Here is a 26,696-nt window from a genome sequence, read left to right on the forward strand (position 1 = left end):
CAGAGGTAGTCAATCATCTGGACGGAAAACCTATGCTAAACGAACCAAAGGAAAAATGAACAGCTCGTTGCGATAGCGCAGCGCTTGAATTGATATCCACCGACTTTCTATCTCTTAGGTTAGGTACTTGAGCTATAAGTCCTATTATACCAAAACATACCGAAGCCAAAATGCCCTTACCATTTTTTGGTCGCTTAGACATGTTAGTAGTACCTAATACCTACCTCCTAGGTAATCTTGAACTATACAAGTCAAGTAAAGAAGAGAAGTATCTCCGACGATACTAATTTATGTAATGTAGCGTCGAATACGTTGCCCTTGTCGGCTCCTTCTTTCTCGTCGGACTCGAGGCCCTCATCCGAGTGTTAACATTAGCGCTACGTGTGTAAAAAAAGACTATATATCCCACCTACTATCATTCTTATACTGATTTCCTATATCCAGCAAATTCCCTGCTGAATCTTTTCTATCGAGCTTCGCGACGGTTGTTTAATAGGTTAACCACGCCAGCGCAGAAGAGAGCCGAACAGAGAAGGAAATGTACGATTTGAAATACACCCTCCTAACACTCACTCCCTCACACACTAACACGTTGTATTCTAGCCATCTCGACGTCGATTCGAAATGCCTCCGATTTTGTTGACCTCTGTGCCATGTATGGCTACACGGCCGAGGAACATGTGTTGCAAACAAAAGATGGATACCTACTTGGAATACACCGTCTCGCGTGGAGGAAAGGCGAGGAAGACATGAAAGTCAATGATGGGCCCGCCAGCATAAAGAAGCGCGTCGTTTATCTTCACCATGGTCTCCTAATGAATAGCGAAGTTTGGGTTTGTCTTACCGATGCTCAGAGATCTCTACCTTTTGTGTTGGTTGAAAGGGGATTTGATGTCTGGGTGCGTTTAGCAACATGTCTCTTCAGTTATGGGATTACACATACTAATCTTGAAATATTATTAGCTGGGTAACAACCGTGGGAACAAATACTCCAAAAAGTCAATTCACCACTCCCCTGCAACGACCGAGTTCTGGAACTTTTCCATCGACGAGTTCGCCTTTCACGATATCCCGGATACGATCAATTACATCCTGGAGACTACAAAGCAGCAATCCTTATCTTATATCGGCTTCTCTCAGGGCACCGCGCAAGCTTTCGCCAGCCTAGCGGTGCACCCTAAGTTGAATGATCAGGTTAATGTTTTCATAGCATTGGCCCCGGCTATGTCACCTGCTGGCCTAAATAACGGCATTGTTGACGCTCTAATTAAGGCCTCGCCTCAGGTCCTCTTCCTTCTCTTCGGCAGACGCTCGATCCTCTCATCCGCTACGATGTGGCAGTCTATACTGTACCCACCTCTGTTTATGAAAGTTATCGACATGGGCTTGTCTTTTCTATTTGGCTGGAAGACTAAAAACATATCAGTTAGCCAGAAGCTCGCGGCTTATCCACACTTATATTCGTTTACAAGTACGAAGTCGGTCGTCCATTGGTTCCAGATCATTCGCAACCAATCGTTCCAAATGTACGACGACGATGTGCAAACACCTCTTTCTATCAACACATCGAGCAAGTACACGAAAGTGGCCAAGTATCCGACCCGGAATATTAAGACCCCTATTGTCTTGGTCTATGGTGGAAGCGACTCGCTGGTCGACATCAAGGTGATGATGCGAGAGCTACCTAATAGGACCGTCGCAACTGAAATTCCTCATTATGAACACCTTGACTTCCTCTGGGCTCGAGATGTTGACATTCAGGTTTTCCAGCACGTGTTTGACGCCTTGGAAAACTTCAAGGGGGCAGAGCATTCTCTAGAAGAGTTTGAAAGTTATCAACGAGCGCGCAGTATCAGCCTGTCGGCTTATAATTCTTTCAAACAGTGAGTTTCGTCTAGCGTCGATGTTTATCTCCCATTCTTAACACCACTAGAAACGGAGAACTAAATGGTGTTTAGTACTCACCGTAACAGCGACGCGCTGGAATCTGACACTCCTTCTGGTTCTAATGGATATCCAGCTAACGGAGAGCTTTTGTCGAGTGTACGGCACGAGGCACGTGAAGATCCTGTAAATCATTCCGACTTCACTCTGCAAGCAGCAGAGCCTATTAACGCCGTAACGGCTAATCTTCACATTCATCCCACCCCCATTACCACGATTGATGAAAATATGCCATCTGTAACTCCGCCTGATAGAGCTTATACGGCTGGCGATCTCGATGGCACGAGAGATCTGCTTAGTCCCGCATCGCCTAGTCCTCCAACTCAAAACAGCAAACGGTATCGACGACGCAATAGTGCTGCGAGCAATCTTAGCTTGGACTCGATGAAAGAGGGACGTGGCATCAAGATTGGCCTTGCAAAACCCACTACAAGTAGCAGCAGCGATGAGGGCCGTTTATTTTCCCGCTTCGACGGTCGGTAACCTTCCCACGGGTAGCTAGATCTGAGTGTACATAACTTGGGTAGAAACATAAATAGATCGGCGCTTTTTGAAAAGAACGGAAAAGGGTACCCATTCAGCGCATTTTTTTATCGCCAACATCACAGTCTTGGTTGTGGTCACGGCACTTGTCACGGAATTTGCAAATACCAGAGGCTTGGGCATCAGGTCTGAAAGGATTGGAGGCATTGTGTATAGCTACCTGGGACACATACATATTTTATAGCATCATTTAAACTACCTGCCATCGTTCTCTCCAGTGCCGCTTTACTTTCTACAGAGGTGCTCTATTACTAATTTAAATACGGGATTTAGCCATTTTGAACATTTATTTCATAGAGAAAAGATTCACTATTATGGAGGAAAGGGGAAGTACAAATTGGCCAACTCCTTTTTCTGTCTGCATACGAGTTAGCCCTATATTATCCCCAACTGGGGCTTATTAGCTGGCTATAATAAATGCCACCTTTAAATACAACATCGTTCGTTTGCTACATAGAGGATGACAATATACACACCAAGATGGTATATATCTCCCTCTCCCTCTCCCTTCCTAAATCTCAAATATCCCTTCTCGACCGCACGTAGAAGATTAAAAAAAAACATCCTTGGTTAGTAACTTGCACAAGGGATAGAACGGCACGGAATCCAGCCCATTCGAGTCAGGTACCCGTTCCATCCATCATCGGTAACTGCCATGGATCAAATATCTTCCTCGTCGGCAGGCGTCTTCTCGACGATGAAGTACCGGTCGTGACCGGTCTTGGGGTCTGGATCGTGCTCGACTATAGCGGGTGGGTGTATTTGATTAGCCATCATGCAAAAGAAATCGAAGCATAGGTACCATGTATTTTTTTTTTCTTTTTGGGCTTCTAAAAACTTACTAGCAAGCTTGTTGATATGACCGATGATGTTCTCGATCTGGGTGTCCTTCTTGTTGCGGTCCTTGCGGCCGAGGTTGTTGATCCACTCGAAGCTGTTGAGGGCGAGGTAGACGATGGCGATGAAGATGACGACGCCGATGGAGTAGGCCCAGACGACGACGACGGTGACGATGTCGGTCCAGCCGTTGTGCGAGTTCTGGAAGGAGGTGGGCGGGGTGGTCTGCATGAGGCCGCCGCCGCTGCCGGACAGCCAGCCGAACAGGGCGAAGATGGTGGCGAGGGCGTCGACGCCCAGGACGGCGAGGACGAGCTGCCAGGAGGGCCAGGTCTGGCCGCCGCGCGTGACGAAGATGAGCCAGTTCTCCGTCAGCGCGACCTCGAGGAACAGCACCTCCTGGATCGACCCGAAGTTCTGCACCACGCCCCCGTTGCTCAGGAACATGGTCCCGCGGATGATCCACGTGCCCACCGCCAGCAGCGTCCCCAGGATCACGCTGATCACCCAGATCTTCTTCAGCTGCCACTCCACGGGCCGCGGCTCCACGTGCGCGTTGTCGTACGCCACGGCTACCGTCGCCAGGTCCGCGAACAGCGCGATGAACACGATCAGGTCCGGCCGGATGGTCTCGTTGATGATCACCATCGAGGTCGTGAGGTATATCTCGAGGTGCAGGCAAAGCGCGATACGGTACTGCACGTAGGCTTTCATCCTTTGGAAGATCTGTATATGAGATTAGCCATGACGCCTTTGGTTCATGCGGTTTTTTGGTTTTTTTTCGTAACCGTTCAGGGGGTGGGGAGTGGGTATTCTATTCTATAGCGTGAGACAGGTGCATACCTGGCGAGAAGTCTTGATCGACAGAATAATGGTACTGAGACCGGGAGCTAGGAAGACGATATCAGCTGCTGCTTGGGCGGCCTCGGACGATCCTTCGACAGCGATTCCGCAATCGGCCTTCTTCAAGGACGGCGCATCGTTTACACCTGCGACGGATTTAGCACGGGCGACCAAATAGGGGCAGGTTACTTAGCACGCGCAAGACAACATACCATCACCCGTCATCGCCGTCAGCGATCCGCGCTGCTGCAACATCTCCACGACCTGGTACTTGTGCTCGGGGAAGACCTCGGCGAAGCCGTCGGCGCGCTGCACGAGGTCGTGCTGGACGACGCCCGTCAAGCCGCTGTGGATCAGCTTCTCGGAATTGTACACTTTCGTGCCCAGGCCCAGCATCTTGCAGGTCTCCTTCGCGATGGCGATGGCGTCGCCCGTGAGCATCTTGACGGGGACGCCGAGGTGGGCGGCCTCGATGATGGTCTGGGCGGTGTCCTCGCGGGGCGGGTCGAACATGGACAGCAGGCCGAGGAGGACCCAGGGCTCGTCGTTCTTCTTGTAGGCGACGCCGAGGGAGCGGAAGCCGCGCGTGGCGAACTCGCGCGCCTTCTGGTTGTACAGGTTGCGCACGTCCTCGCTGGGGTTGACCAGGTCGAGGATGGCGCGCGGGGCCCCCTTGGCGCACATGTACCGGTCGTTGCCCAGGCGGCACTCGGTCGTGATCCGCTTCGACACCGGGTCGAACGGCGTGAACTTTTCCGTCACCCACCCCTGCCGCAGGATCTCCCGCGCCTTCGGGTACCGCTTCAGCGTCGTGATGATCACCTTGTCGATCGGGTCCAGCGACTCGATGTTGTGCGAGCTCGCGAGCGCCGCCACCGCCATCATCCAGTTCACGTCCTGCCCCTCGGCGACGAACGGCTCGCGGATGCTGAGCTTGTTGGCCGTGAGCGTGCCGGTCTTGTCCGAGCAGAGCACGTTGACACCCTGGTGGTAGAGAGGATTTAGTACTTTTTCTTTTCTTTTTTTAAGGCAACTTACCGCTAAGGATTCGATGGCCGTCAGTTTCTGGACGATTGCCTTTTGCTTGGCTAGATAGGCCGCGCCCACGGCAAGCGTCGTGGTGGTGACCACGGGAAGACCGACGGGGACACCGATGATGAGCAGGACCAACGTGTAATGGAGAAGGTTCTGGACGTCGGGCGTGGCAATCTTCAGGTGGTGGAAGAAACCTCCGATCCAGACGACGAGGATCCAAAACATGACGAGGACTAGTAGCGCCGTCCCGATGCTGTCCATGACAGCTTTGAAATGGCCTTGGTCTTTGGCGCCCTGGACTAAAGACGCAGTCTTTCCGACGAAGGAGTATTTGGCAGTCGTGGTCACGATGGCGTAAGCTTTTCCTCGCTTGCAGCCGGTTGTGTAATACACGACGTCGCCCATGTATTTGTCCACGGCGAGGGATTCGCCAGTGATAGCGGACTGATCACAGGCCACGAGGGGCTCACCGTAGTGAATTGACGTCTCGTAATCATACTCGGGAGTTTCCTCCTGGTCTTTAGACTTTAGATCCTTGTTGTTTTTGGCCTCCTCCTCTTCGCCGAATTTGTCTTCGTTTCTCAGCTGCTTGAACTGTTCGAAGTCCTGAGGCCTATTATAGTCGCAGATCAATTGAGCATCTGCAGGGACCGTTTGTCCTTCTTGTATAATTATCTACGTCATGGGGGAACAAGGTAAGCATTTGGTCTCTTCTTGCCAGTTATTTCCCGTCCACGTCCGACATGACTCGCTTAACTGAGAAATAGGGGGAAAGGGGGAAGGGTACTTACAATATCACCGGGGACCAATTCTCTCGCTAAGATCTGCTGCTCCTTGCCGTCACGCACAACAGTCGCTTTCATGGCAATGTCGCCCTTCAAGCTTGCCACTACGTCAGCCGCTTGCTTTTCCTGGTAGAAGCCAACGAATGCGTTGAGGCAGAGAATTCCGATGATGACACCAAAGTCGATCCAGGCACCTAGGCCGACGGCTAGCAAAGCGGCAAGTTCCATAGCTGGAGCATTTGTTTAGTCCACGTTCCTGAATGCCCAGAGTAAATAGCGGCACTAAAAGGACAAGCTCACTCACCATAAAGGATGGGTCCTCGGAAGTAACTGAAGAACTTGGCGAGCATGTTCTCCTTCTCGGCCACCAGCTCGTTCCAGCCGTACTGTTTTCGGCGCTCCTCCACCTCGGCGCTACTTAAACCGGTGTGGATATCAGTATCAAGCCACGAGTCCGGCGGTTTGCCGACATCTGTGGGCCTGGAAGTGTCCTCTGCCTCGCCCTCGCTAGACTTCCAGAACTGCCACCACTTCGGCTTCTTGCGCCGGCCGCCCATCCCGCTCGCGAGGCTGGCGCGGCGCTCCGCTTCGTAGTTCGTGATGAACCGGTCGAGGGCTTCATATTCGTTCAGATCAGAGCTTTTTGCCGGTACGTTCAGACGGGCATCCCCAAACTTGACGTGTTCGCCGCTTTGCCCAGAGCTTTCGGGACGCTGAGAACCAGCTGCCTGTTGGTCTTGTTGTTCTTTTTCTTGTTGTTGTTGCTGCTGCTGTTGTTCGCTCTGGTAATTAGCACCGTTCGAGTGACGGGCCCCCTGAGCCTCGACATCGTCGTCGGCAGGCTCGCCGTGCTGTCTCTGCTGACCCAGGTAATCCATAGCTCGCACGATCTAAGCTACTTTTTTGCTACTTTTTTTTTCTCCTGCTCTCGAGAACGGCGTGGAAAGCAACTGCTACTACTCCTCCTTCTCCGCACTGCCTTTTTCTTCTTTTTTTCGGCGGGATTTGCCTGACAGATATCTCAAGTAAGGAACAGAGAAGACATCAATGGCTACCCCAGGGTATATCAGCGGCCGAGAAAAAAATCCCGCAGCATAAACGGGTCGAGTTATTCACCGTGTCACACTCCACACCACAAGCTAGAGCCTCAAGATTCGACAGCTTCAACTGTAATGTGAGCAAGTCCCCGGACTAGCTACTTAGCAGACGCATATAGACTTTCAGGTTAAGCAAGCTCCCCCCGCCGGGTATATGGTCCTAAACCTCTAGCGCGGCATCTTCGCCAGGCGATGCATACGATCCTGAACAGCTAGATAAGTAGAGAGCTTCTGCTTTGTTTTGCAGCGGGAGGGAATCTCGATCTCATTCGAGATAAAGGACGTGGGAAAATGACTCCAGCATCCATGCCGGGTAGACAACGTCAAATTTGCGGAAGAAGACCAGTAGTAGTTGCTGGAGAGGGATTCCATTATTGGTTGAGGGGGTATCCGAGAGATCCAGAGGGTTTTGCGCATAATTACGTGGGGGAGGCTACTATGGAGTTTAATCGGCGTTCGCCCTGCTTCAGCGGACGGTGTTGAAGTCAAGACAACGCAACCATTGCGATATCCCGGGCTACCCTAGCCGAGAAAAGTCCACCCCCTATCCCCCCTGAGCCTTTCCCCTCCGTTGTCCTTGACTCAGGTAACCTACCTTAGGTACCCAACCCATCCCATCATCCTCTTAGCACGTGCTTCAGGAACTTGGTAGGCTCGTAGCATCCCTTTTATATTGTACCGAAATATGTAAGAACGGCAATGCGCGGCTGCGGTTGGTACCTAACTCGAGGGTCGATCGATCGCATATCGCATGGGACCTACATACATGCATGTATGCATGAGGATTACTGATTACTCGATTATGGATTGACACAAGTTGGCATCACGAGGCTGCCCAAGTCTTAACTCGGTGACGTTGTTGCGTGTCTCCGATGAAGCCGATTTGAGTTTCAATCTCCAACGGTAGATTTTCCTTATATCGTCGGGCGCATTTCCTACAGGTGTGCCTCGCGAGGTTCTAATAGGCAGAGCCGCCTAAATAGAATTTGTACACGCGAAGGATCATTTCTAGCCGGTAAGATAAGCATAGGACCGACCGTATTTGAAGACATGTTTTTCCTAGAAATACTCTAGGTACCTAGGTACGTATCATATGAGGTGCTTCTAAATCATTAAGTAATCTATTCCTCATTAGAGTTTATATTCTCGAATTTGGCCTCACCCTTTTAGCGAAAGCATCGGTGCCAGCTAGTAATTGTGAAATACATACTTACCCGACTACCTAATGTAACGGTTTATGTTTCGTGAATCAGGGGTAATTCAGTTGAATGTATCGAACAATCTTCCTCTAATATATGACATACATAGAGGAAGTGTGAGAAGCAGTAGAGACTTGTCAGGTTATGCCCGTGATGGATGTCGCATACAGAGTGAATGCCAGAGGAATAGTATGCAGTCTATTGTAGAGATCTAGTAACGCCTAGTCTTCCAACCTCCTTCGAGGGAAGGACTACCCTTTATAAGGTACCTAGACAATAGACTTCTGCTATATCCACGTATCCTCATATCCCTAATAAGACCTACTAACGTTTGTCTTTCTAGGTACTCTTTTTTGAAGGCGAATAAACAACCGTCACAGTCCCACTGCCATAGAAAGTCCAAGCGTTATGGAATAAAGTATCTTCAGAATGAGATGCCCTTTTAGGTAGTATCTAGCTTCTGGGAGCTTAAGTCCAACGATGTTCAACTGATAGTTGATGCATCACTACTAAATATCTTCGCGAAATCTTCGTATTTCTATTCAATGTAGAGTGGCAGTTTCATTTGCAATCCGAAATCTTCCAACAGGTATTCAAGTGCTTAAAACCCCGAAGAGTTCCCCTATCCTCAGGGCTAGGGCTCTAAATATAGATCTAGGCGATGTAGATAGTTGCAGGGCTCCATTCTCCAGTAGAAACTCTCCTATTTCCTTGTTCTCATGTATACGGGCATAGAATAAAGGTGTTTTAGACATATCGTCTTCAGCGTTGATGTCGGCACCAGCTTCAACTAGCATCTTCACGATGTCAAGATGCCCTTTCTCGACTGCAGCATGAAGTGGTGTTTTCCCTCCGTCACACGTGCCGTCAACTTCAGGACACTTCGCGTCAGTGCCAAGTTTGAAGTACGCAAGGAGATTGCGTTTAACTGAAGAAACGCCTTCGTGGGCTGCGAGATAAAGAGCCACGCTTCTGTCAACGCCGGTATCGGTACCTTTCTGCAACAACCACTTTATAGTATCGTGCTGTTCATTGGTAATGGCAAGATAGAGAGCAAAATAAGGTCTCTGGCCACATCTATCTAAGGTCGCGCCTCTGAAGCAAAGTAGATCTAGAATTTCCAAACTGCCTCGTGCCACACCCAACTCAAGTGCAGTAATTCCACGCCAGTGCCACGCATCAACTTGAACGCCATAGTCAAGGAGAGTCCTGACTATTTCTAGATTGTTTAAGTAGACAGTGATGTGTAAAGGAGGAATGAAATGCCGCGAAGGATTCTGCAGAGTATGGTCCGGGTCCGCGCCGTTCTGAAGTAAATAGCGCACTATATTTATATCTCCTCTGTAGAGCCGTAGTGAGGACAGTATTCCTATTACCATTTTCACCGTTAATATCAGCGCCGTGGCCGAGAAGTAGGCTTACGGCTTCGATGCTTCCTCCCCAAACTGCTCCGAATAGGGCTGATCCCTTTTTTGGAACGTGGGTATTGACGTTAGCTCCCCTCGTAATGAGTAGCTTCATAACTTCGACGTGACCGTTCATACTCGCTGCGTAGAGTGGTGTACCCCAGATCGATTCAAACATATCTACTCTAGCACCCTCATTAAGGAGGAGGGCGACGATTTCGGGACATCCGTGTAGAGCCGCGAGATGTAACTCTGTCATATTTCTCTACCTTAGCCAACCGTCTTTTTGCTTTCTTCTTTAGTAAAGGTCATGGCTTCATATGTGCTGGCTTTGGTTCAATAGAAATTTGATACAGGAAGCAGGCGCATACACTGACATACACTGACTATTATAAGGCTCGCAAAGTAGTAGGATGGTGGCAGGATGAGCGGCTACGTGAGAAACCTCAATGCTCAGCCTTATAAATACTATCTTATCGATGACATGGATGATTTTAGCAACTTGTGAGCGGCGTTGTTGTATAAATAGCTTCGGCAAGGTGTCGTTCCGGGCTTAGCCATCTCACTACATAGGAGGCAGACATGGGCAATTTGAGGCGCTCTTCTCTCAAGCCCGGTCACTTTATTGCAAAATACTCAAGAGGTATCCTTGTTTTCTATTATTTCAGTATATACCTAGGTACCTACCTAGACTCTACCTATGTCAACACGATCGAATAACAAGATATGGATCCTAGTGCAGCATATGATATACCTTTAGATAAAGAAACGCGGCAAGTCCGCATTCTGTTGCTCCACCGGGGAAGATTTGACGATCCTATACGAGGCAGCTTGTCAGTTGAACCAGTGCAAGCCAGATTCGAGGCTTTATCTTACGTCTGGGGAGACATGGAAGATACGTTGCCTATCGAGATTATGGACCGCGAGGTTAAAGTTACGAAGAATCTGGAGACTGCTTTACGATATCTTAGAAACTATGATAAAACCCGCCGACTCTGGGTTGATGCAGTGTGTATCAATCAAAGCAACAATCTGGAACGTATTCATCAAGTAGGGATGATGGACGTGATTTACAGTCGAGCGGAATGCGTCATAGCATGGCTCGGTCTAGAACTGAGCCAGCTACCAGCTATTGAGCTCCTCCGACACTTCGGGTCCGACCCCGACTTACACTGGGACCCGGCGAAGCGGGCAAGCTCCGGAAATAATTTTGAACCTCCAGCATTTGAGTTGTTCAAGTGGCTCCAAAACCCATGGTATCAACGCATCTGGACGTTGCAGGAAGCCGTCCTCGCAAAATCACTCATCTACATGACCGGTCCGATCCTTTTCCAGGATAAAGAATTTGAAGGCATCATACAAAGCCTTGCCCACCACGGCAATTGTTGCAATTCTATAAGCATCCTGGTCAGTTCCCGACACGCGGATTCAGGTGTACCATATGCCGCTTTTCAGAGAGTGCTTAACTTATTATTCGAACTTCAAAATCAAAATGGCCGCCTGGGGTTCGTAGAGATTGCATCTAGATTCCGTAACTGTGAAGCTACAGATCCCCGAGACAAAGTTTTTGGGATATTAGGTCTGGTAGATGATATACTTAGGGATATTATCGACTACAAAAAGAGCACCACCGACATCTGTTCGTTGGCCACCCTCGAGTGCATCAGAAGAACCGGGAACCTAGATATCCTATCCCATGTTCTACCAAAGCAGCAGAGCGTATCGGAAGATAAAGCTGGACAAATTAAGTACGACTTACCGTCCTGGGTTCCTGATTGGAATGAACCTAGAGCATCTGAGGCCTGGCGTTTGGAGGGGTTGAGCGAACGTCAAGTCCTTACAAAGCTATTCAGTGCTTGCCACTCGAATTCCCAGGCCTATCCCGAGTGCCCGTCCCAAGGGTCTTTACGCCTACACGGGCTTTTCTGCGACCAGGTTGCGGGATATGGCATAGTCATGAAACTCACCTCTAACAATCTAGAGGGATCAGAAGTATGCCAGAGCTGGCGCGAATTGCTCAAGATTGACCAGGAGCCAGAACAGCCGTATGTCTCTGGTTCAACTATTTTCGACGCATACTGGAGAACTCTGTGTATGGATTTTTGTTACTTTCCCAAAAACCGTCTTGAGCAGCCCAAGAGGGCGGCAAAGAACCTAAGGCTATTGCATGACCGTTGGTGGTGGGACGTTTTATCAAACACGAAATACCGGCACATGGCTACCGGAAGAGAGATGGGAGCTAATTACAAGCGCCGCTTGAGAGTTTTTCCTCTTTTAATCTCAAATAGGTTGTCGGACCGGAAATTATTCATCTCAAGGAAAGGCTACATTGGGCTTGCACCGGAGGATGCCCTGGAAGGCGACGAGATATGGATACTCAATGGTGGTAGAGTACCTTTGATACTGCGTCCCATAGGCAGCCAGTCAGAAAAGGTATCTGGGGCCAACTATACCTTGGTTGGAGATTCGTATGTTCACGGTATTATGGATGGAGAATTTGTCGAGGCTTCAATGAAAAGGGGGAGAACGCCAAGACCGGTTGTTCTCGTCTAGGTACCTGTCGCCGTCGAGTGTTGAGCATAAGGTCTGAACGTTTTAAGATATACTGCATAACTCGTATGTTGGAGTAGATAAAATAAGACGATCACCAAGAATAGAAACAGCCGTGTAACGCACAACTTACGCAGCCACTCTCATCGCGCCATGTTATTGGACTTTCAGCTGAAGGTACCTAGTTCTCCTTACATACCTGTAACATGATACTTATATGCAACTAAGCGGATAGACGGTCAGCTTATAACCTCTTCGCTGAAGCTTTTCTTCTCTCGTTTTTCTTTTTAACTCCACAAATATTTTTCATATTTACCTACCTAAATATTATAACTAAACTTGTTATTGCCCAGCTGTAAACAGATAACCAAATCAAATTCCTAACATGGGCAACCCGAAAGAAGCTGGAGAAGAGGATGCGCCGCCACCACCGCCGTATACCGCAATCGACAGCAGCCAAGCGCCGCCCTACGCAGCCGCGTGCGGAAGCAGCCAAGCGCCGCCCGTCGCGGGCGCGAGCGCCATCGCGGGAGTAAGAAATCGGTTCCCGCAGTGCCTCAACGCGTACTTCGAGAAGAAGTTCATGTCCAAGGTGTTCCACCTCGGGGAGCACGCCGAGACGCCGCTCTACGCCGTGACCATGCACAGCGGGTGGTCGGGCAAGCCGCTGCTGGAGATGCACGCGGGGCCGAGCGAGTCGGACCCCGTCGTCGCGACGGCGGGCCACGAGAGCCGGTGGAGCAGCGGCAAGCGCACCGTCATCCAAGTATTCCCCGACCCCGCCTCCGACCCCGGCGGACCCACCACCTCCGCGGGCGAATCGAGCTCCGGCTCCGGCTCCGGGTCTGGGTCTGGGTCGCCGGGCGCAGCCAAAAAAACCGTCCACATGACACAAAAGCACTCCTGGACGCGCCTGTGGCACGAGCTATCCGTCGAGGTGGGCACGGGCAAAAAGGTGCGCGCGGAGGACTTCAAGTGGCGGCGGACGCGGGGGGAGGAGGTCAAGGAGCTGGACAAGTGGGGGCAAGGGTGGAAGCTGGTGCGGCTGAGCGGGACGGCGGCGGGGAAGAACGCGACGAGCGACGGCAAGGAGGTGGTGGCGGTGTGGACGGTGAACGGCAGCTGGAGCATGAACAAGTTCTGCAAGTTCCAGTTCCTGGAGAGCGGGGCGACGGGCGTGCTGGGCGACGCGTTCGCGCTCGTCGCGCTCGTCAGCGGCTTGAAGATCTGGTACCTCGAGTTCATAGAGAGTACCGCTGCTAGCGCGGGCTGAAGAATAGCAGTCTTTATGGAGGTTATTCCGATGGCTATCGGGTGTTTTGTAGGCACCTAGGTTAGGTAGGTTAGGGAGGTATGGTTATCCTGGAAAGGTTTGGGTTTGGATAGGACGAATAGTTGTTGGCTCAATGTTAATTAATGTCTTTACTATATAGATAGGTAGGTAGGTACCTATTAAGTATGCCACTTGAATACTCCGTATACTATCCCATCCAAGGAAAAAGGGATCATGAGATAAGTTCATTAGTATAGGTTTACATGGTTTTCTTAGATTATCTACCTAATATACCTACCTAGGTATTTAGGTACCTACCATTGAAATTAAATTGAGTCTGAGATAACGTCCATGAAGACTTTCTTATTAGATGGTTAATACCTTTATCATGTATAATCAATTAACGGGATGCTATAATTACCTAGGCGCAGATACGGCGTATAAGTCTCTTCATTATGTTCCATAAAAGGTAGCACATAGTATTCGTACCTGCATAAGTTCAATTATCATGTTAGCAACTGCTCAAACCAAGGCATTTCTAATTACAGGCAGGTAGCCAACTAATATAAATCTATTTCTCACCTCTCACTTCCAAACAAGCCTTCTTCGGCGGCGCAACACCCCGCGATAGTGGACCCCCTACCTCCCGTTCAAGGTATAATACCCGTTCCGTTTGCTCACCCCGCCTGCCCGCGTACCTCCCAAACCAGCCTATAGTACTATAGTATGGACCATTCCCACTACAACACACCACAAACACCACCCAACCATCCAAGTGCCGGCATAGCATAGCATAGCATATATTAAGCCTACATGAGCGGATAACCTAATCTATCCTACCTATTGTATAGTATGTCATGACGTGATATGTTTCATTCCATTTCATTTGCCGTTCGAAGCGTGAAAAGGAATAGGCGTTCTGAAAATAAAACAATTAAACGGACTTATTAGCCTAAAGGCAAGAAACTCGGGGCAGTCAGTCAGTCAGTCATTAAGCGAAGAAAAAAAAAAGGCCTGAGCTGCAACGAAAATGCGCCGGAGCGAACTGGTCGGAAAAGGGGAGCCCCAAAACTACAACAGTCGTAATAATAACAGATTCCTTTCTCCCCATTTCAAATTGTTTTTTTTTTTTTTTTTTTTTTTAATTTAATGAAATTGGACTCCTGGTTACCTTTTTTCTTTTCTCTTTTCCCAACCGTGATCATTACGCAAAATAGGTTGGAATCTTTACGCTCTTCTTACGTCAAACACAACCACTGAATAAGACGCCAAGAAAAAAAAAAGGCAAAATGAAAGGACATATTCAAGTTTGATTGTTCATCACGCAATATATTTCTCCTGAGTCGACTGACCCTATCTGCCAAACTGCGAAAACACTTATATGGCTGCGCGATTCCGTCCGTACCTTGGCTTGGATCCTTTCTCTACACCTTATCTGTCTGGTTGACGTACAAATAGTCGTCGTCAACATCGCCATCAACATCACTACTAGCATCACCATCATTCCCTATCCTGCGAGGACGAGCCAACCAACTATGGCTTCTTCTTTTATTCTTCTTTTCCTTCTTCGGAACGAGTTTACCCCTCCAATCCGATTTTCATCCTCGTGGGATTGAAAACGAAAAAAAGAGTAAACCTCTATTATAGAAGAACAAAAAAAAATCCCCGCCCAATTAACTCCCTTTGAATAAAAAGAAATCATTTATCTATGTTGCCCCCCCTTTTTTTTACACCGAATATGTTTCCCTCTAAAGAAATGAGAAAAGGTTGTTGGAAGATGGATAAGGATGAAAGTTTAGGGGGTTACGATTAAACCTCTTTAAGTGAGAGTGTAACCGCCGTCGACGCGGAGATCGGCGCCCGTCACGTATGAGCTGGCATCCGACAGCAGGAACGTGACGGGGCCCATGAGATCGACGGGTTGACCCATCTTCCCCTGCGGGATAAGCGAGGTCCACTGCTTCTTGAGGTCTGGCTTGTCGTCGAGGATCTTCTCGGTGCTATTTCTGGTCAGCTTGCCGTTTATGCGAGATTGGTAGATTGGTATCAACTAAATAGTGGACGATGGCTTTACTTACAGCGCAGTCAGCATATAACCGGGGGAAATGCAGTTTACGCGGATGCCGGCGTGGGCCCACTCGACGGCGAGGGAAGCAGCCAGATGCCGGACGGCGGCCTTGGCGGTGTTGTAAGGACTGGAAAAATACGAAACTTGGTTAGTCTCGATCACCGGGGGCGACAAGAGAGCAACTTACGCTTGGGGCTGCGGCACGTTCACGATGGCGCCGGACATGCTGCCGATGAAAACCATGCTTCCGGGGCTCTTGCGCTCCATCAGGTGCTTGGCGACGGTGATGGCGAAGAGGTATGTGCCGTCGACGTTGACGCTCCACAGCTTGCGCATGCGGTCGATGGGGTAGTCGACGGCGTTGTAGTTTTCGGTGAAGCCGGCGCTGGTGACGAGGTGGTCGATCTTGCCGTGCTCCTTGATGATCTCGTCGATGCAGCTCTGGACCGAGTCCGCATCCGACACGTCGGCGTAATGAGCGGTGACCTTGGGGACCCTGGTGGCGCCGGGGTTCTCCTTGCGGAACACGTCAACCAGCTCGACGGCTTGGCGTTCGGCCTCTTCTTCTGTTTTTGTTGGGAATGAATTGTCAGCAATTCGTCCCAAGGCCTGTTAAAATTGTTGCTCCAGCTCACCGCAGATCTGCAGAGAATGTGGAGCGCAAGAGAAGGGGATATGTATCAATGGGTGTATCAATGGGTGGAAAAACTCACTGTTCATATCAACAATTGCCAGGTTGGCACCGCTAATAACGATGCCTTGACCCATGACAAGCCCGAGGCCTCGAGCGCCACCAGTTACTACACCGACCTTACCTTCGAGCGAGAAGGAGGCGAGGGTTCGCTTCATGTGGAAGCCACCGCGACCTTGGACGGGGGCAGAGGAAGGGAGTGCATCTTCTTCTGGGTACTCGACGGTAATACTGTCGTCCGTACGGGCGAATGCACCGGGAGGAGGCGTAGGGATCTTCTTGTCCCTGTTGCTTGCGTTGTTGAGAGGATTGTTGCTGTTGTGGATATATGCTGCACCGGCAGGGAGAGTTGCTCGAGGAGCAGCAGCTCTGGCAGAGGCACCAGCAGCTCGTGCGGAGGCGCGAAGGAGGTTTCGTGATAACATTGTGTATGCCGTATGAGGTATGAGGCGTAAGTATGCACTCGTACTTTGTTTAGGAGGATAAAAGTATGTTTATTGGATCGAACAAGATTAAAAAAAAAGAAAAAAGAAAAAAGCCTGGCGATAGGAGACTAGGATGTATTGATCCGAAGTAAGGAGGCTAGAGAGGAAGAGGAATAAGAGAAGTTTGATTTTTATGTGTTAAATGTTATCAGCGTTGGATGTAAATCGAGTTGCTGGAGAAGTGAAACTGAGCTTCAGTTTGCTCGGGCTGATGAATGGGAATTGGATTTGTGTGTGAGTACCTAGAGGTAAATGACGTATGTGCGTCTCTACCGTCAAAATGGATCTCAACTATGTATGCCTCTTTTGGAATGTAAAAGAGAATCAATGTTTTAGAAAGCAATTCACTCGCAATTGGGAATCGTCTTGGGCTTTTTAAGAGAAGAATGCGAGAGAGAAAAGGAGGAAGAAGTTCACACCGACAGAAAAAAATATTGGTAAAGAAGTCTGGGAACACACGAGAGTGGGAAAAACTAAACCACCGCCCAGGAGAGAGGTCAGGGGACCGAAAAAACTCACGATCTTCCTTGGACGGTGCTCACTAATAATTATTTCCTTTTTTTTTTTTTTTTTTTTTTTTTGGGCCCTTCTTCGCCTTCTCTAGCCTTTGACGATCTATACCCCAGTGGCTCTTAGCAAATGCGATACCTAACATCAATCATCTTACAACATACAACAAGGAGTTCTATTGCGTACCTCTTATACATAGTACCTGTTTCGAAGAGTTATAGGTACAGGCCTTAGGTACTACAATATAGTATGCAGCTGTGTAGCAGCTACCTACCTCTGATGTAGCTACATGATGTATATATAGGCCCAAGCCTTCCCAGCTTTCCCCCCTCTTTCCCCCCATTCGGTACCCCCCAGTCCGCCCCCAGGGCCCCCCCCCTAATGGAGGTTGGAGGGGTAGTACGATTAAGCTTAGGTGACTTTTAGGTGCTTGAATGTGGAGACTAGCCTCTATACTTCTATAAGGCCCATTCTAGACTTATCAAGACTGACGAGTTTCTCTGGCTAGACCAAGTCCGTTCTCGTTCTTTTATAGCTCTATCTGGTGATATGAGCTGCTGAAAGGTTGTCTGCCCATTCGTATTATGCGGAGGGCTACGTATAACACATATCATGTGTAGTGTACGTATTTTGTAAAATGGGAATGTCCTGTATTAGGTAGGTATCTACATACATGTCATAGATATCCATAAATACCCATATGTACATCTAAATATACATCCCAATACCTTGTATAGTGGACTCGACTTTGCACTAGGCTAGGTAGGTACCTCCTAACGTAAAGTGTAACATCGTACACCGAAGCAAGAAAGAACAAAGAACCCCCCCTCCAAACAGTCGGGAAACAGCTCAACAAGCCAATGCAGGATATTAGCAGAAGTTGCGGCCCCGCAAATACCCAGAAAGCCAGACTCCAAGCGAAGTGCATTAGTATAGTAGTTATAATACATGGTATAAATACCTATGCACACTAAATTTTGCAACCCACATTGATGGGAGAACGCCCCCCCGGGAACGGGTAGCCAACAGGAATGCCCGCCCACGCCGTGTTGTACACGTAGCGTAGTACCTAACTACCTCTGACAGGAAGCCCAGGAATAAGGGGACACATAGGTAACGTTTTTTTTTTTTTTTTTTTTTAAGTACCGGTGGGCGATATCGAAAATGCAGCCGCTTCTTTTTTCTTACATACTAGCATATGTTAGGTAGTATAGTACCTAATATAACTGTACTAGCAGCATTTTCTTTTAATCCCTCCCTCCCCATCGGAAGCCGAAGCCACGTCCATGTTCGTGGGATCTGCTGTCGCCAAGTCAAGTTCTCTCGGGTCTCGCTTCGCTTGTGCTTCTTACATACCTACCTACCTACCCCGACTTGTTGTTCCCATGACATACATACATCTCCTCTTTTCTTCTTGTCTTTTTCTTTTTCTTCTTACACCGTTTTCTATCTTATTACTATCTACCATCCTGCCATCCTACCTTTTGATACCTAGTGGGAGGAGTCTCCATGTCTTGCCATTGTCACCGCCCAAAATGTACGTACAATGATACTAGATAACGCCATTTTCCTTGGGTCTTACTGATCCAATTCATCTCGTGTTATTTGCTCGAATTTGTTTCTTTGCTTGTCGAGTTTAATGTCACATTAACTCGACTTATATTACTCAGCCCATTCCAGGGGTAGTTGATTGTTGTATTTATCGGTTCATAGTAGAGCCGCACTCCTCCGCCTCCGATGTTCCGGGGTCACGATGGTATCAAGGTTATAAAACTAGGTACAATACAATACCTGTTAAGTGGCGCGGGGGTATATCCTAACCCCCCGGTCTCCAGGTAATTTTTTTTCTTGTCACACGGAGCGCCTAACGCACCTAAGCTTGGTCTCACGATAGCTTCCAAGCTTCCCCAGCACTAAGCAGGCCTATTCCCCAGGACCCGCTGAGAAAAATTGCGTCAAATAAATCATTATCTTTATTTCTCTCCTTCCCCCTGTCGGGGGCTAGTAACTATGGATGCTAAGCGAAGTCTTGTATTACATTATCTGATAAGACATATATTGAATTCCAACCCCTTTCGTTTTTTTTTTCTTACATTGCACGTTTTCGTGTTCTCTAGCCGTCTGCGCATTTCTGCAAGTAGCTCTTGTTGGTGCCAGCCAGTATCACACATTCCACATTTGCAAATAATTAAAAAGAAACAAAAAAAGAAAGAATAAATCCCGCGAAGAGTTCTCGACCCCGCTAGACAAGCGTGATTTCCGAAGAAACTCTGCATATGCGTGTGCTCCCCCCCCCCCTTTTCTTATACAAAAGAAACAAACCCATTCGCCCTATTAATATCGTGGCCTGGCCAAGTCTACCTGCAAGCTTATGCCAATCGCACGGGTAACGGGTATCAACTTGGAAATTATTTATGCCCTTTCGATGTGCTCCCGAATCCTTTACCCTTTTCCGAAACTCCCGCAGTCTTGGTGAACAAATAAAGGGTCGCGATCCCTAGCGATAGCCAACGCGCCGTAACGACGCGGTCCGACGCCCACCTTTTACTAAAACCTTGCGCTGCTTCTTCTCGGCAGTAAACGCTTTCTAATCGTCTAGACCGAACATCCGGCGCAGTGTCCCGAATTTTTTTTTCTTCTTGTGTCCTGTCTCGTCAATCACGTCATCTCCTTCGTTTTCGTATGCTGCGGGAAGTCCCAGGCTCGTAGTTCGTCTGCCATTGAGCTCCGGCCTCTGAACAGGTCCATCCGTGCTGCTTCCATTGAGTAAATTGCCGGCCGAATCTGATCGTTTCATGCCTTCATTCCCAGCTGGCTCACCCAAGGGCCAGCTGTCATTTCTCACGGAAGACCGCTTCTGGAGCCGTAGGTTGGAAGAATTCTCGCTTCGGAGGTCTTTCAATTGCTCATTACTTCGTTCCAACCTAGTATCACGCCTAGCCGCGCTCTCCACGAGCCCGGAGCGTTGAATTTTACTTGCCGAATCGACTCGTTTGTTACGTCTTAATATTCCCATCAAGGAGCTTCGTCTTTCTCTATTTGGTGTAGTAGGGGTCGATATAGAAGTATCGAATCCGCCACGACCAGACCGTGATCGTGTTAATGTAGTAGTCCCCAGGGCTTCCGAATTTGAACGTGTTAATCCTATGTTGCTGACGGAAGCTTTGCTTCTTGGGGTACGCATAGGGCTGGGCATATTCTCATCATTATCAGGTAACGCCGGCGAACCCTCGTCTACTTCTGGTACAGGCGTAGATTTCCTGAAGCCAGCTGTGCCAGCAGCAGATCCACGAAGAGTGCCTCTCGACAGGGGTCCTGGCTCTGAAGAACGAGGACGAACACTTTCGTCGTCGCTCGAATCATCAAAGCGGCTGCGGAAGCCGGCGATCCCACCTTCATCCTCGTCGCTCGAGTCGCCAAACCGGCTAGATTTCTTGGAAGGCTTCGTTGGATGGTTCTTGTTTGGCCGACCAAACGAAGGAAAATGAATAGATGGACGGGTTTTGTCTTGACTTGACACACTACTAGATCGTAGTGTGCGTCGCATTGTAGGGGTCGCTACTCCGCCCGTAGCCTTAGTAGGTAGGCTTTGTCGGAATGCAGAGCCAGTTGGGGAGAGAGATCGTAGACTGAACCGCCCAGAACCCCTAGTTATGTCCTGAGCTGGATTGGCAGATGATGGACGCATGGAACTACGGAGGCCGAACCCGCTGCTCCGCGTAGCGCGGTTTCGTTTGAAACTGCTGTCGCTGGCGTCGGACCCCCGACGTTGTAAAGCGTGTTCGTCAGTAGGAAATGAACTGCTTGTCCTGTTAATACGTAATTCCGGAGTAATCTGTTGCACATGTTGCGTCGGTTTTGAAGAAGCAGGCGTAGGTTTTTCTTTCTGGGTGGTCAGTCGGGAAGACTGGTTGGCTCCTCCCGCAGCTTGAGGTCTCATTGTTTTTCGCATGCCATCTGAGGCACGGGCAGGCTTTCCTTCACGCAAAGACATGCGCATTCGCGAAGACGGCGCTGGTTGATTAGAGGGCTCCTGAGTGGCCTTAGGCCTGGACCTTTCTGTAGAGACTTTTATGGAGTTTGCAGACAAGGAGTGCTCAGCCTGTTGCGTTGATGTTCGGAGTTGCGCTTCAGCCGTTAAACGTTTTTGAGAAGCTGCCTTTTTGACGCTGTTCTTTCGAACAGGACGTTCAACCTCGTCCTCATCTCCCTGAACTCCGGCCTCTTCCATAGCCTCGCGTTCAAGTTGAAGCCTCTTCTCAGCTGTAAGACTACGCCAAAAAGCTTTGGCCTGTTCCCAATCATCTTGATGCTGTTCCGGCTTTGAAGTACTAGCAATGTCCCCAACCCGCTGAGGCTGGTAGTTTTCATAAGGCTTTTGGGAAGCATTATCAGGCAACTCTGGCGGTACAAGTTTTTCAATAGGCTTCTCCACGACAGCATTCAGAGATAAGAAACCATCTCCCCCAGCCTCCCAAGGATCTTCATATGCATCACTGTATATACTTTCATCTGAGTCGTCCGTGGAGCCGTTATCCGTTGAGTCTAATGGAGCTGTCGTCGCGAGCGTAGTTTGAGGGAGTGTTTCGGGTTGGACAGGGTGTACTGTTGCCTTCGGCTCGAAGATGGGAGAGGAAAGGGAGATATCGCCATTGGCTTTGCTGTTATTGTCTTCCGGCGTAGTCTGAACCTCAGACAGCTTTTCTGATCCATCATCTGGAAATCTGCCCGGGACGTCGAAAAAGGGTTCTTCTGATACGCTTGCAGCTGATGTACCTTGCTCTGGAACTCTTGGGCTAGGCTGTGTGATAGCAATTTCGGGAATATCGTGCGGTGGGACGTGAATTGCGTTCGGCACATTTACCTCTGAGTTAGTATGTCTTTTCTCGAGAATGGTCGAGTCGTTTTGGGAGTTATCCGGAGTATCTGGTTGCGTGATCTGTGTGTTGGGAAAATCTTCCGTATCACTTGCTCCTCCGATACTGTTGAGGAGATCATCATCGGAATCGGTGCCCTCGACGCTATCTGAGATATAACCGCTTCCCTCTACCGAAGTCACAACGGGTGGCAATGGTTCTCTAAACCTTGATATATTCGGTGCATTGCGCGGAATTTGTTCACGGCCTAAGTCGGAACTAATAGCCTGGCCACTTGACTGCCCTAATGGCATCTCTGTTGAAGTTCTGGAATTGCTAGAAGTATGTTGGCCGGACGGGCGCAATCCGGGTGCTTGGGTTAGTTCGTGAGGGCGTACAAGCGGTCGCTCTTCAAGTTCCCTTGGCTTTTTCTCTCTAACACTTCCGAAGCTTGGTAAAGCAGGCCTGGGCTTCATAATTTCATCATCATCGAGCGCGAATTCTCTCCTTTTACTTCGCCCGATGTTGCTGTACCAAGGCCGCTTTGCCTGCACCGAATTTGCCGAGCCTGAATCGTCTATATCTCCTGCAGATTCACCCACAACCGTAGCCATGGTTCGATCATCAAAACTAACGCGGACCGACTTTTTACGGGGCGCCGTACTCTCGTCCTGTGGCGGAGAAACGCCGCGGGATCTTGACGCATCCGAGCCCTTTTCCGATGGAGACACTTCTCTGGACGTCGAACTGGTACGTTTAAGAGCCGATTTAATAGGAGATGCCGATCTTGGCAAAGGTGTGTGCCGTACTGCTAGATTACTTGACGGGGCTGCTGAAAAACGAGTTTGTCGAGCTGGACTGTTCGAAGTCGATCGTCGCACATAACTTTCTTTACCAGAAACCTCCACAGCCGGTTTATTCCTTCCAGATAAAGACTTATTTTCCAACACATGGTCGGGTTCGGGATGGGCTTGTTCTAGATATCTGTCGGTTTGATCTTGTTGAACAGCGACCCGAGCGGATTTACTGGAAGATGATAGATCTTGAGGCTGCTCAAATATGAACTGTCTCGTTGGTACTGCATCTAGCGCCTCCAACGCCTTTCGAGAAGGGTGAGCGATAGCGTCATCTTCGTCAGAGACGTCCTCAGGCTCATCTGCAACAACACCTGGTTTCGTCTCTAAATGCGGCGAGTCCCGACGTAGGTTATCAGAAATTGGCTGGACAGACGGACCTTGAATCGTCGATACGTGTGCGTCTTGTATTGGCGACGGTTGATAATTGTTGTCGAGCTCCTCTGGATCTTGTACTCGCTGGTCTGATGCTGTGGTAGTGGCATTAATTTCAGGGCCTTCTAACGGCCGCAAGCCCCCACCTCCCGGCAGCGCATCGATGTTCTGGACTTCTGGCGGATCTCGTTCGCTTGTGCCTGCGTCAATAATGACTCCTCCAGCCCCCAAGCCCGTCGCCTTCTCCACGTAATTACCTTCTTTTTGGGCCCCGCTGTACTTCTTCTTCCTTGACTGCTTCTCTGTCGTTTCCTTAACGTAGTAGTCATTGTCCACCGCAGGTCTTGGGACCATTCTCCTAGAATTTGGATCATATACCATCGGTAAGTCGGACTTCCTGCTTGTAATCGAAGAAATAGAAGCTCTATTCGACCTAGGTGGCGAAGCAGGCCTGCGGGGCGCTGGACCGGTAAACTGCGGTGCCTGGGTATAAGTAGGAGACGCAGGCGGTGACTGGGCGCGGAAAACAGTAGGATATGAAAAATTTACCGAAGAGCTTCTGCTGTCTGGCCTCTGCGACGTAGTAGGGGTATCCTGAGGCTTTAATGGTGGGGGTTTGGATGTGTTCATGGGAAGGTCAGACGTCCTTACGTTACTTGGGTCACCCGATGGTGCCGTATACCACGAAGATTGACCTGGTTTTATCTTTTGCGATGCGGTCCGAAAAGTCTGCATTCCCACACCTGTGGATGCTTGGCGTGATGGCTTGTTATGATCTGCGGGAATCTGGGGCACTGGTGGGCGGTCGTTGGTCGGTTGAATCGAGCCAGCTCGATGAGGTGAAGGACTTCGAAATGTACGATCTACCATACTGCTTGAGCTGCTAGTTCTTTTAAGCTGCGTTGGGCGCGAGCTTGTAGCAGGCACGGCAGAACTTCCTGCTGATGATATCGAGACGCTACGACGTACTGTCCGCTTTGTTTGAACTTCACCTACGTTTGTAGGTGTATGAGGACGTGCTCGAAGCGCTGCGGCGGCAGCAGCCGACGAGAGCGACCTGCTGGGTTTATGATTTGAGGCAGACATGAAGGCGGATGCGGCGGCCGAAGTTGCATCTGGATCCGCGGTTCTGGGATTCAGAGGCTGTGGGATTTTTAGAATTGCTATTAGCCTTTACGATATAGATTTCAAAGGTGAATAAAGTGAATAAACATGATGATATGGGTTAGGAACGTCGTCATGATGAATGAATCGACCATCCGACCCAATTGGGAAACCCCCTTCATATCAACCAACCAAGAAGCGACCCGAGAGACATTCAACACTAGTGCCCTCATAGAATAAAGAACCATGAGTTGTGTAATCTTGTAATTGATATTTGAGGCCCTAAGACAATGGAATGCGACGACTCGAGATGAACTAGAGACATGGCCTGGCGAGATACTTACAGGGTTTGGCGGTCGATGCCTTCGCGACGAGCCGAACATCTTGACTGAGCGACCCGCAGGCTCAAGGCCCTAGCCTGAATCGACTATATTAAAGACCGCATGAGAATATAAAATTATTGACTAAAGTGTTATTAGATCTGATCGGTACTAAGCCGCGACTATAAATCTGAAATCGGCTTTGTGTTGTAAGCAAAACACGGGGAAGTAAGCAAAACTTGAAATGAATTTTCCCGGCGCGTTTGGAACAAAAAGAGAAAAAAAAGATAGACTTTGGGAAGCTTTCCTCAGGAACGACAATCCTGGGAGGTCGAGGTATGATGATGACACAAAAGGGAAAAGGTACCCTAAGCCACACTAAGTTGTGACCACTATGCGCGATCCACTTAGGTGTTTAAATTAAGACGAAATAGGTACAGTGCCGTCATTTTAACAGCCTACGTGGGGTTACTACTGCTTCCCACGCAGCAAAAACTCCACCCTGGCACTTACATAACCAGATGTTTTAAAACATCTACTGCGGCAATAGCATTTGTATGATAAGACCCTGAAAACAAACTCAGCTTACACTAATCCGAAAAACTGCGCTAATATCCATCCTACCGTTGGCCTCAACAACCGACGAATTAGAATCTTTACTTTCGAACATAAAGCCACGTCTTATGGACAACAGGTACAATAACGTGAACGATTCAATCCCAAATAAAACTGCTGCAGGTACACGTCTAGGTATACGTTTACACGTGCATACGCCTTTAGATAATGTTGTCAAGTATCGAATACCTTAAGAGGTAAGCCAAATACAATTTTCGAGGTTTACAATTTAAACAGGTACGTAGTGTTGCGCATTGCCGCACGTACGGAGGTTGGATCGTGGGTCCCCCAACCCTGCCAGCCCTCTGAATCTACCTAAGTAGTTCTAAATGACGTCATTCAACTGACTAACGCGAGCATACGGGCAGACGGGCAGACGGGTTATATTGGGTATATACCTACACCGTATTATTATACATATCAAGGGGCCTTTCGGTATTACCATTTACTCGTCAAATTCTGGTTTCTACAGTCAATTAATTATCAAACTAATCCACAGCCAAAATACATTGCACTCGGTTACATATATTGATTAATTGATAGGACGATACGCAACTAGATATACCAGATAGATATACCAGAAATATAGGTTAGGTTAGGTTAGGTACGTATGTAGGTACAGGGCCATGTCACACAGGTGACGCTCAGCTCAATGGTTGTGAAATGGGAACAGTGTACACGTGCTCCACTACGTTTGGCCCCTTGAACTCATTTTGGGCTTGCTCGATATTAATAGGTTAGGTAGACATAAGATTACCCGAGATACGGTGCATAGCATTGAGAGTACGAAAGTCAAGCATAGGTAGATTAGGCAGTACCTAATGTTTAACAATACACTTACAAAGAGAGGGCAGAATCGAGTAAATCAATACGTTTGATCGATGGTTTTCTTATCATCTATCTGGTCTATAGGCCCCGAGGCAGTTCTAATGACAGTGCTTAAAAGGGGTACTTGATCATAGCACGTTGGGTGCATGATCTACAGGTATTGACAATGATTCTCGACCGCAGATGCCAACCTCATCGATGCTTGGCTCCGTTTAATCAATCCATGAGAATGATCCACCTCCGCTGCGCGACTAGCGACTACTAATCTTGAGAAGTTGAGAAGTGAATTGAAACTCTACGACAGGGCTTCGCGGTTGACAGGTAGCCCCGACTCCGAAATCGTACGGGTTGAACGATCGGAAGGAGAGAGATGGCACTTGGAATTGGTTCACACTCCGAGCGGGTGAGCATTATCTAGGCTGGAGGTCCTAGATAATTCATGCGAAAGAATGGTTTCGAAAATGCAATAGGAGTTGAG

General features: G+C 48.9%; 8 protein-coding genes across 8 annotated transcripts; 3 read left to right on the plus strand and 5 right to left on the minus strand.

Annotated features, from left to right (window-relative positions):
- Nucleotides 1-170: 170 nt before the first annotated feature.
- F4812DRAFT_454179 (alpha/beta-hydrolase) lies at nt 171-2,427 on the plus strand (the record flags this gene model as incomplete). The annotated part of the gene is made up of 6 exons (XM_047936596.1): nt 171-202; nt 302-381; nt 445-540; nt 604-899; nt 964-1,883; nt 1,959-2,427. 6 exons carry the CDS (start codon nt 171-173, stop codon nt 2,425-2,427), a joined length of 1,893 nt encoding a protein of 630 aa, XP_047794676.1.
- A 289-nt stretch (nt 2,428-2,716) lies between these two features.
- Nucleotides 2,717-7,058, minus strand: F4812DRAFT_10823 (plasma-membrane proton-e). The gene is made up of 7 exons (XM_047929319.1): nt 6,292-7,058; nt 5,994-6,217; nt 5,206-5,877; nt 4,380-5,151; nt 4,168-4,313; nt 3,330-4,050; nt 2,717-3,230 (listed from the first exon to the last, which is right to left on the minus strand). Exons 1-7 carry the CDS (start codon nt 6,863-6,865, stop codon nt 3,148-3,150), a joined length of 3,192 nt encoding a protein of 1,063 aa, XP_047794677.1. The 5' UTR covers nt 6,866-7,058; the 3' UTR covers nt 2,717-3,147.
- Nucleotides 7,059-8,876: 1,818 nt separating this feature from the next.
- F4812DRAFT_454181 (ankyrin repeat-containing domain protein) lies at nt 8,877-9,867 on the minus strand (the record flags this gene model as incomplete). The annotated part of the gene is made up of 2 exons (XM_047936597.1): nt 8,877-9,607; nt 9,660-9,867. 2 exons carry the CDS (start codon nt 9,865-9,867, stop codon nt 8,877-8,879), a joined length of 939 nt encoding a protein of 312 aa, XP_047794678.1.
- Nucleotides 9,868-10,337: 470 nt separating this feature from the next.
- F4812DRAFT_464468 (HET-domain-containing protein) lies at nt 10,338-12,281 on the plus strand. Its single transcript, XM_047938344.1, has one exon. It carries the CDS (start codon nt 10,416-10,418, stop codon nt 12,240-12,242), a length of 1,827 nt encoding a protein of 608 aa, XP_047794679.1. The 5' UTR covers nt 10,338-10,415; the 3' UTR covers nt 12,243-12,281.
- A 217-nt stretch (nt 12,282-12,498) lies between these two features.
- Nucleotides 12,499-13,961, plus strand: F4812DRAFT_408631 (uncharacterized protein). The gene is made up of 2 exons (XM_047932375.1): nt 12,499-13,874; nt 13,934-13,961. Exon 1 carries the CDS (start codon nt 12,625-12,627, stop codon nt 13,510-13,512), a length of 888 nt encoding a protein of 295 aa, XP_047794680.1. The 5' UTR covers nt 12,499-12,624; the 3' UTR covers nt 13,513-13,874; nt 13,934-13,961.
- A 649-nt stretch (nt 13,962-14,610) lies between these two features.
- Nucleotides 14,611-17,335, minus strand: F4812DRAFT_408635 (NAD(P)-binding protein). Its single transcript, XM_047932376.1, has 4 exons — nt 16,294-17,335; nt 15,768-16,146; nt 15,591-15,707; nt 14,611-15,512 (listed from the first exon to the last, which is right to left on the minus strand). Exons 1-4 carry the CDS (start codon nt 16,694-16,696, stop codon nt 15,332-15,334), a joined length of 1,080 nt encoding a protein of 359 aa, XP_047794681.1. The 5' UTR covers nt 16,697-17,335; the 3' UTR covers nt 14,611-15,331.
- F4812DRAFT_408645 (uncharacterized protein) lies at nt 16,803-17,515 on the minus strand (the record flags this gene model as incomplete). Its single annotated transcript, XM_047932377.1, has 1 exon — nt 16,803-17,515. A coding segment is annotated over one exon (180 nt), but the record flags the coding sequence as incomplete, so codon positions are not given.
- A 1,674-nt stretch (nt 17,516-19,189) lies between these two features.
- F4812DRAFT_408649 (uncharacterized protein) lies at nt 19,190-25,101 on the minus strand. The gene is made up of 2 exons (XM_047932378.1): nt 24,800-25,101; nt 19,190-24,494 (listed from the first exon to the last, which is right to left on the minus strand). Exons 1-2 carry the CDS (start codon nt 24,836-24,838, stop codon nt 19,854-19,856), a joined length of 4,680 nt encoding a protein of 1,559 aa, XP_047794683.1. The 5' UTR covers nt 24,839-25,101; the 3' UTR covers nt 19,190-19,853.
- Between the last annotated feature and the right edge of the window lie 1,595 nt (nt 25,102-26,696).

Source organism: Daldinia caldariorum (genome assembly GCF_022478825.1).
Source record: "Daldinia caldariorum strain CBS 122874 unplaced genomic scaffold F4812scaffold_1, whole genome shotgun sequence".
Lineage (NCBI taxonomy): Eukaryota > Fungi > Ascomycota > Sordariomycetes > Xylariales > Hypoxylaceae > Daldinia > Daldinia caldariorum.

Excerpts from the sequence above, each read along its gene's own strand:
- F4812DRAFT_10823 (XM_047929319.1), bottom strand. The coding sequence starts at position 6,865 with ATGGATTACCTGGGTCAGCAGAGACAGCACGGCGAGCCTGCCGACGAC. Across the intron at positions 6,218-6,291 it reads CCGAGGACCCATCCTTTATG|CTATGGAACTTGCCGCTTTG; the intron begins GTGAGTGAGCTT and ends CAAATGCTCCAG. Across the intron at positions 5,152-5,205 it reads CGGCCATCGAATCCTTAGCG|GGTGTCAACGTGCTCTGCTC; the intron begins GTAAGTTGCCTT and ends CTCTACCACCAG.
- F4812DRAFT_464468 (XM_047938344.1), top strand. The coding sequence starts at position 10,416 with ATGGATCCTAGTGCAGCATATGATATACCTTTAGATAAAGAAACGCGG.
- F4812DRAFT_408631 (XM_047932375.1), top strand. The coding sequence starts at position 12,625 with ATGGGCAACCCGAAAGAAGCTGGAGAAGAGGATGCGCCGCCACCACCG.
- F4812DRAFT_408635 (XM_047932376.1), bottom strand. The coding sequence starts at position 16,696 with ATGTTATCACGAAACCTCCTTCGCGCCTCCGCACGAGCTGCTGGTGCC. Across the intron at positions 16,147-16,293 it reads GGCAATTGTTGATATGAACA|AAGAAGAGGCCGAACGCCAA; the intron begins GTGAGTTTTTCC and ends CAACAAAAACAG. Across the intron at positions 15,708-15,767 it reads AACGTGCCGCAGCCCCAAGC|TCCTTACAACACCGCCAAGG; the intron begins GTAAGTTGCTCT and ends GTATTTTTCCAG.
- F4812DRAFT_408649 (XM_047932378.1), bottom strand. The coding sequence starts at position 24,838 with ATGTTCGGCTCGTCGCGAAGGCATCGACCGCCAAACCCT. Across the intron at positions 24,495-24,799 it reads GGCATCGACCGCCAAACCCT|CCTCTGAATCCCAGAACCGC; the intron begins GTAAGTATCTCG and ends AAAATCCCACAG.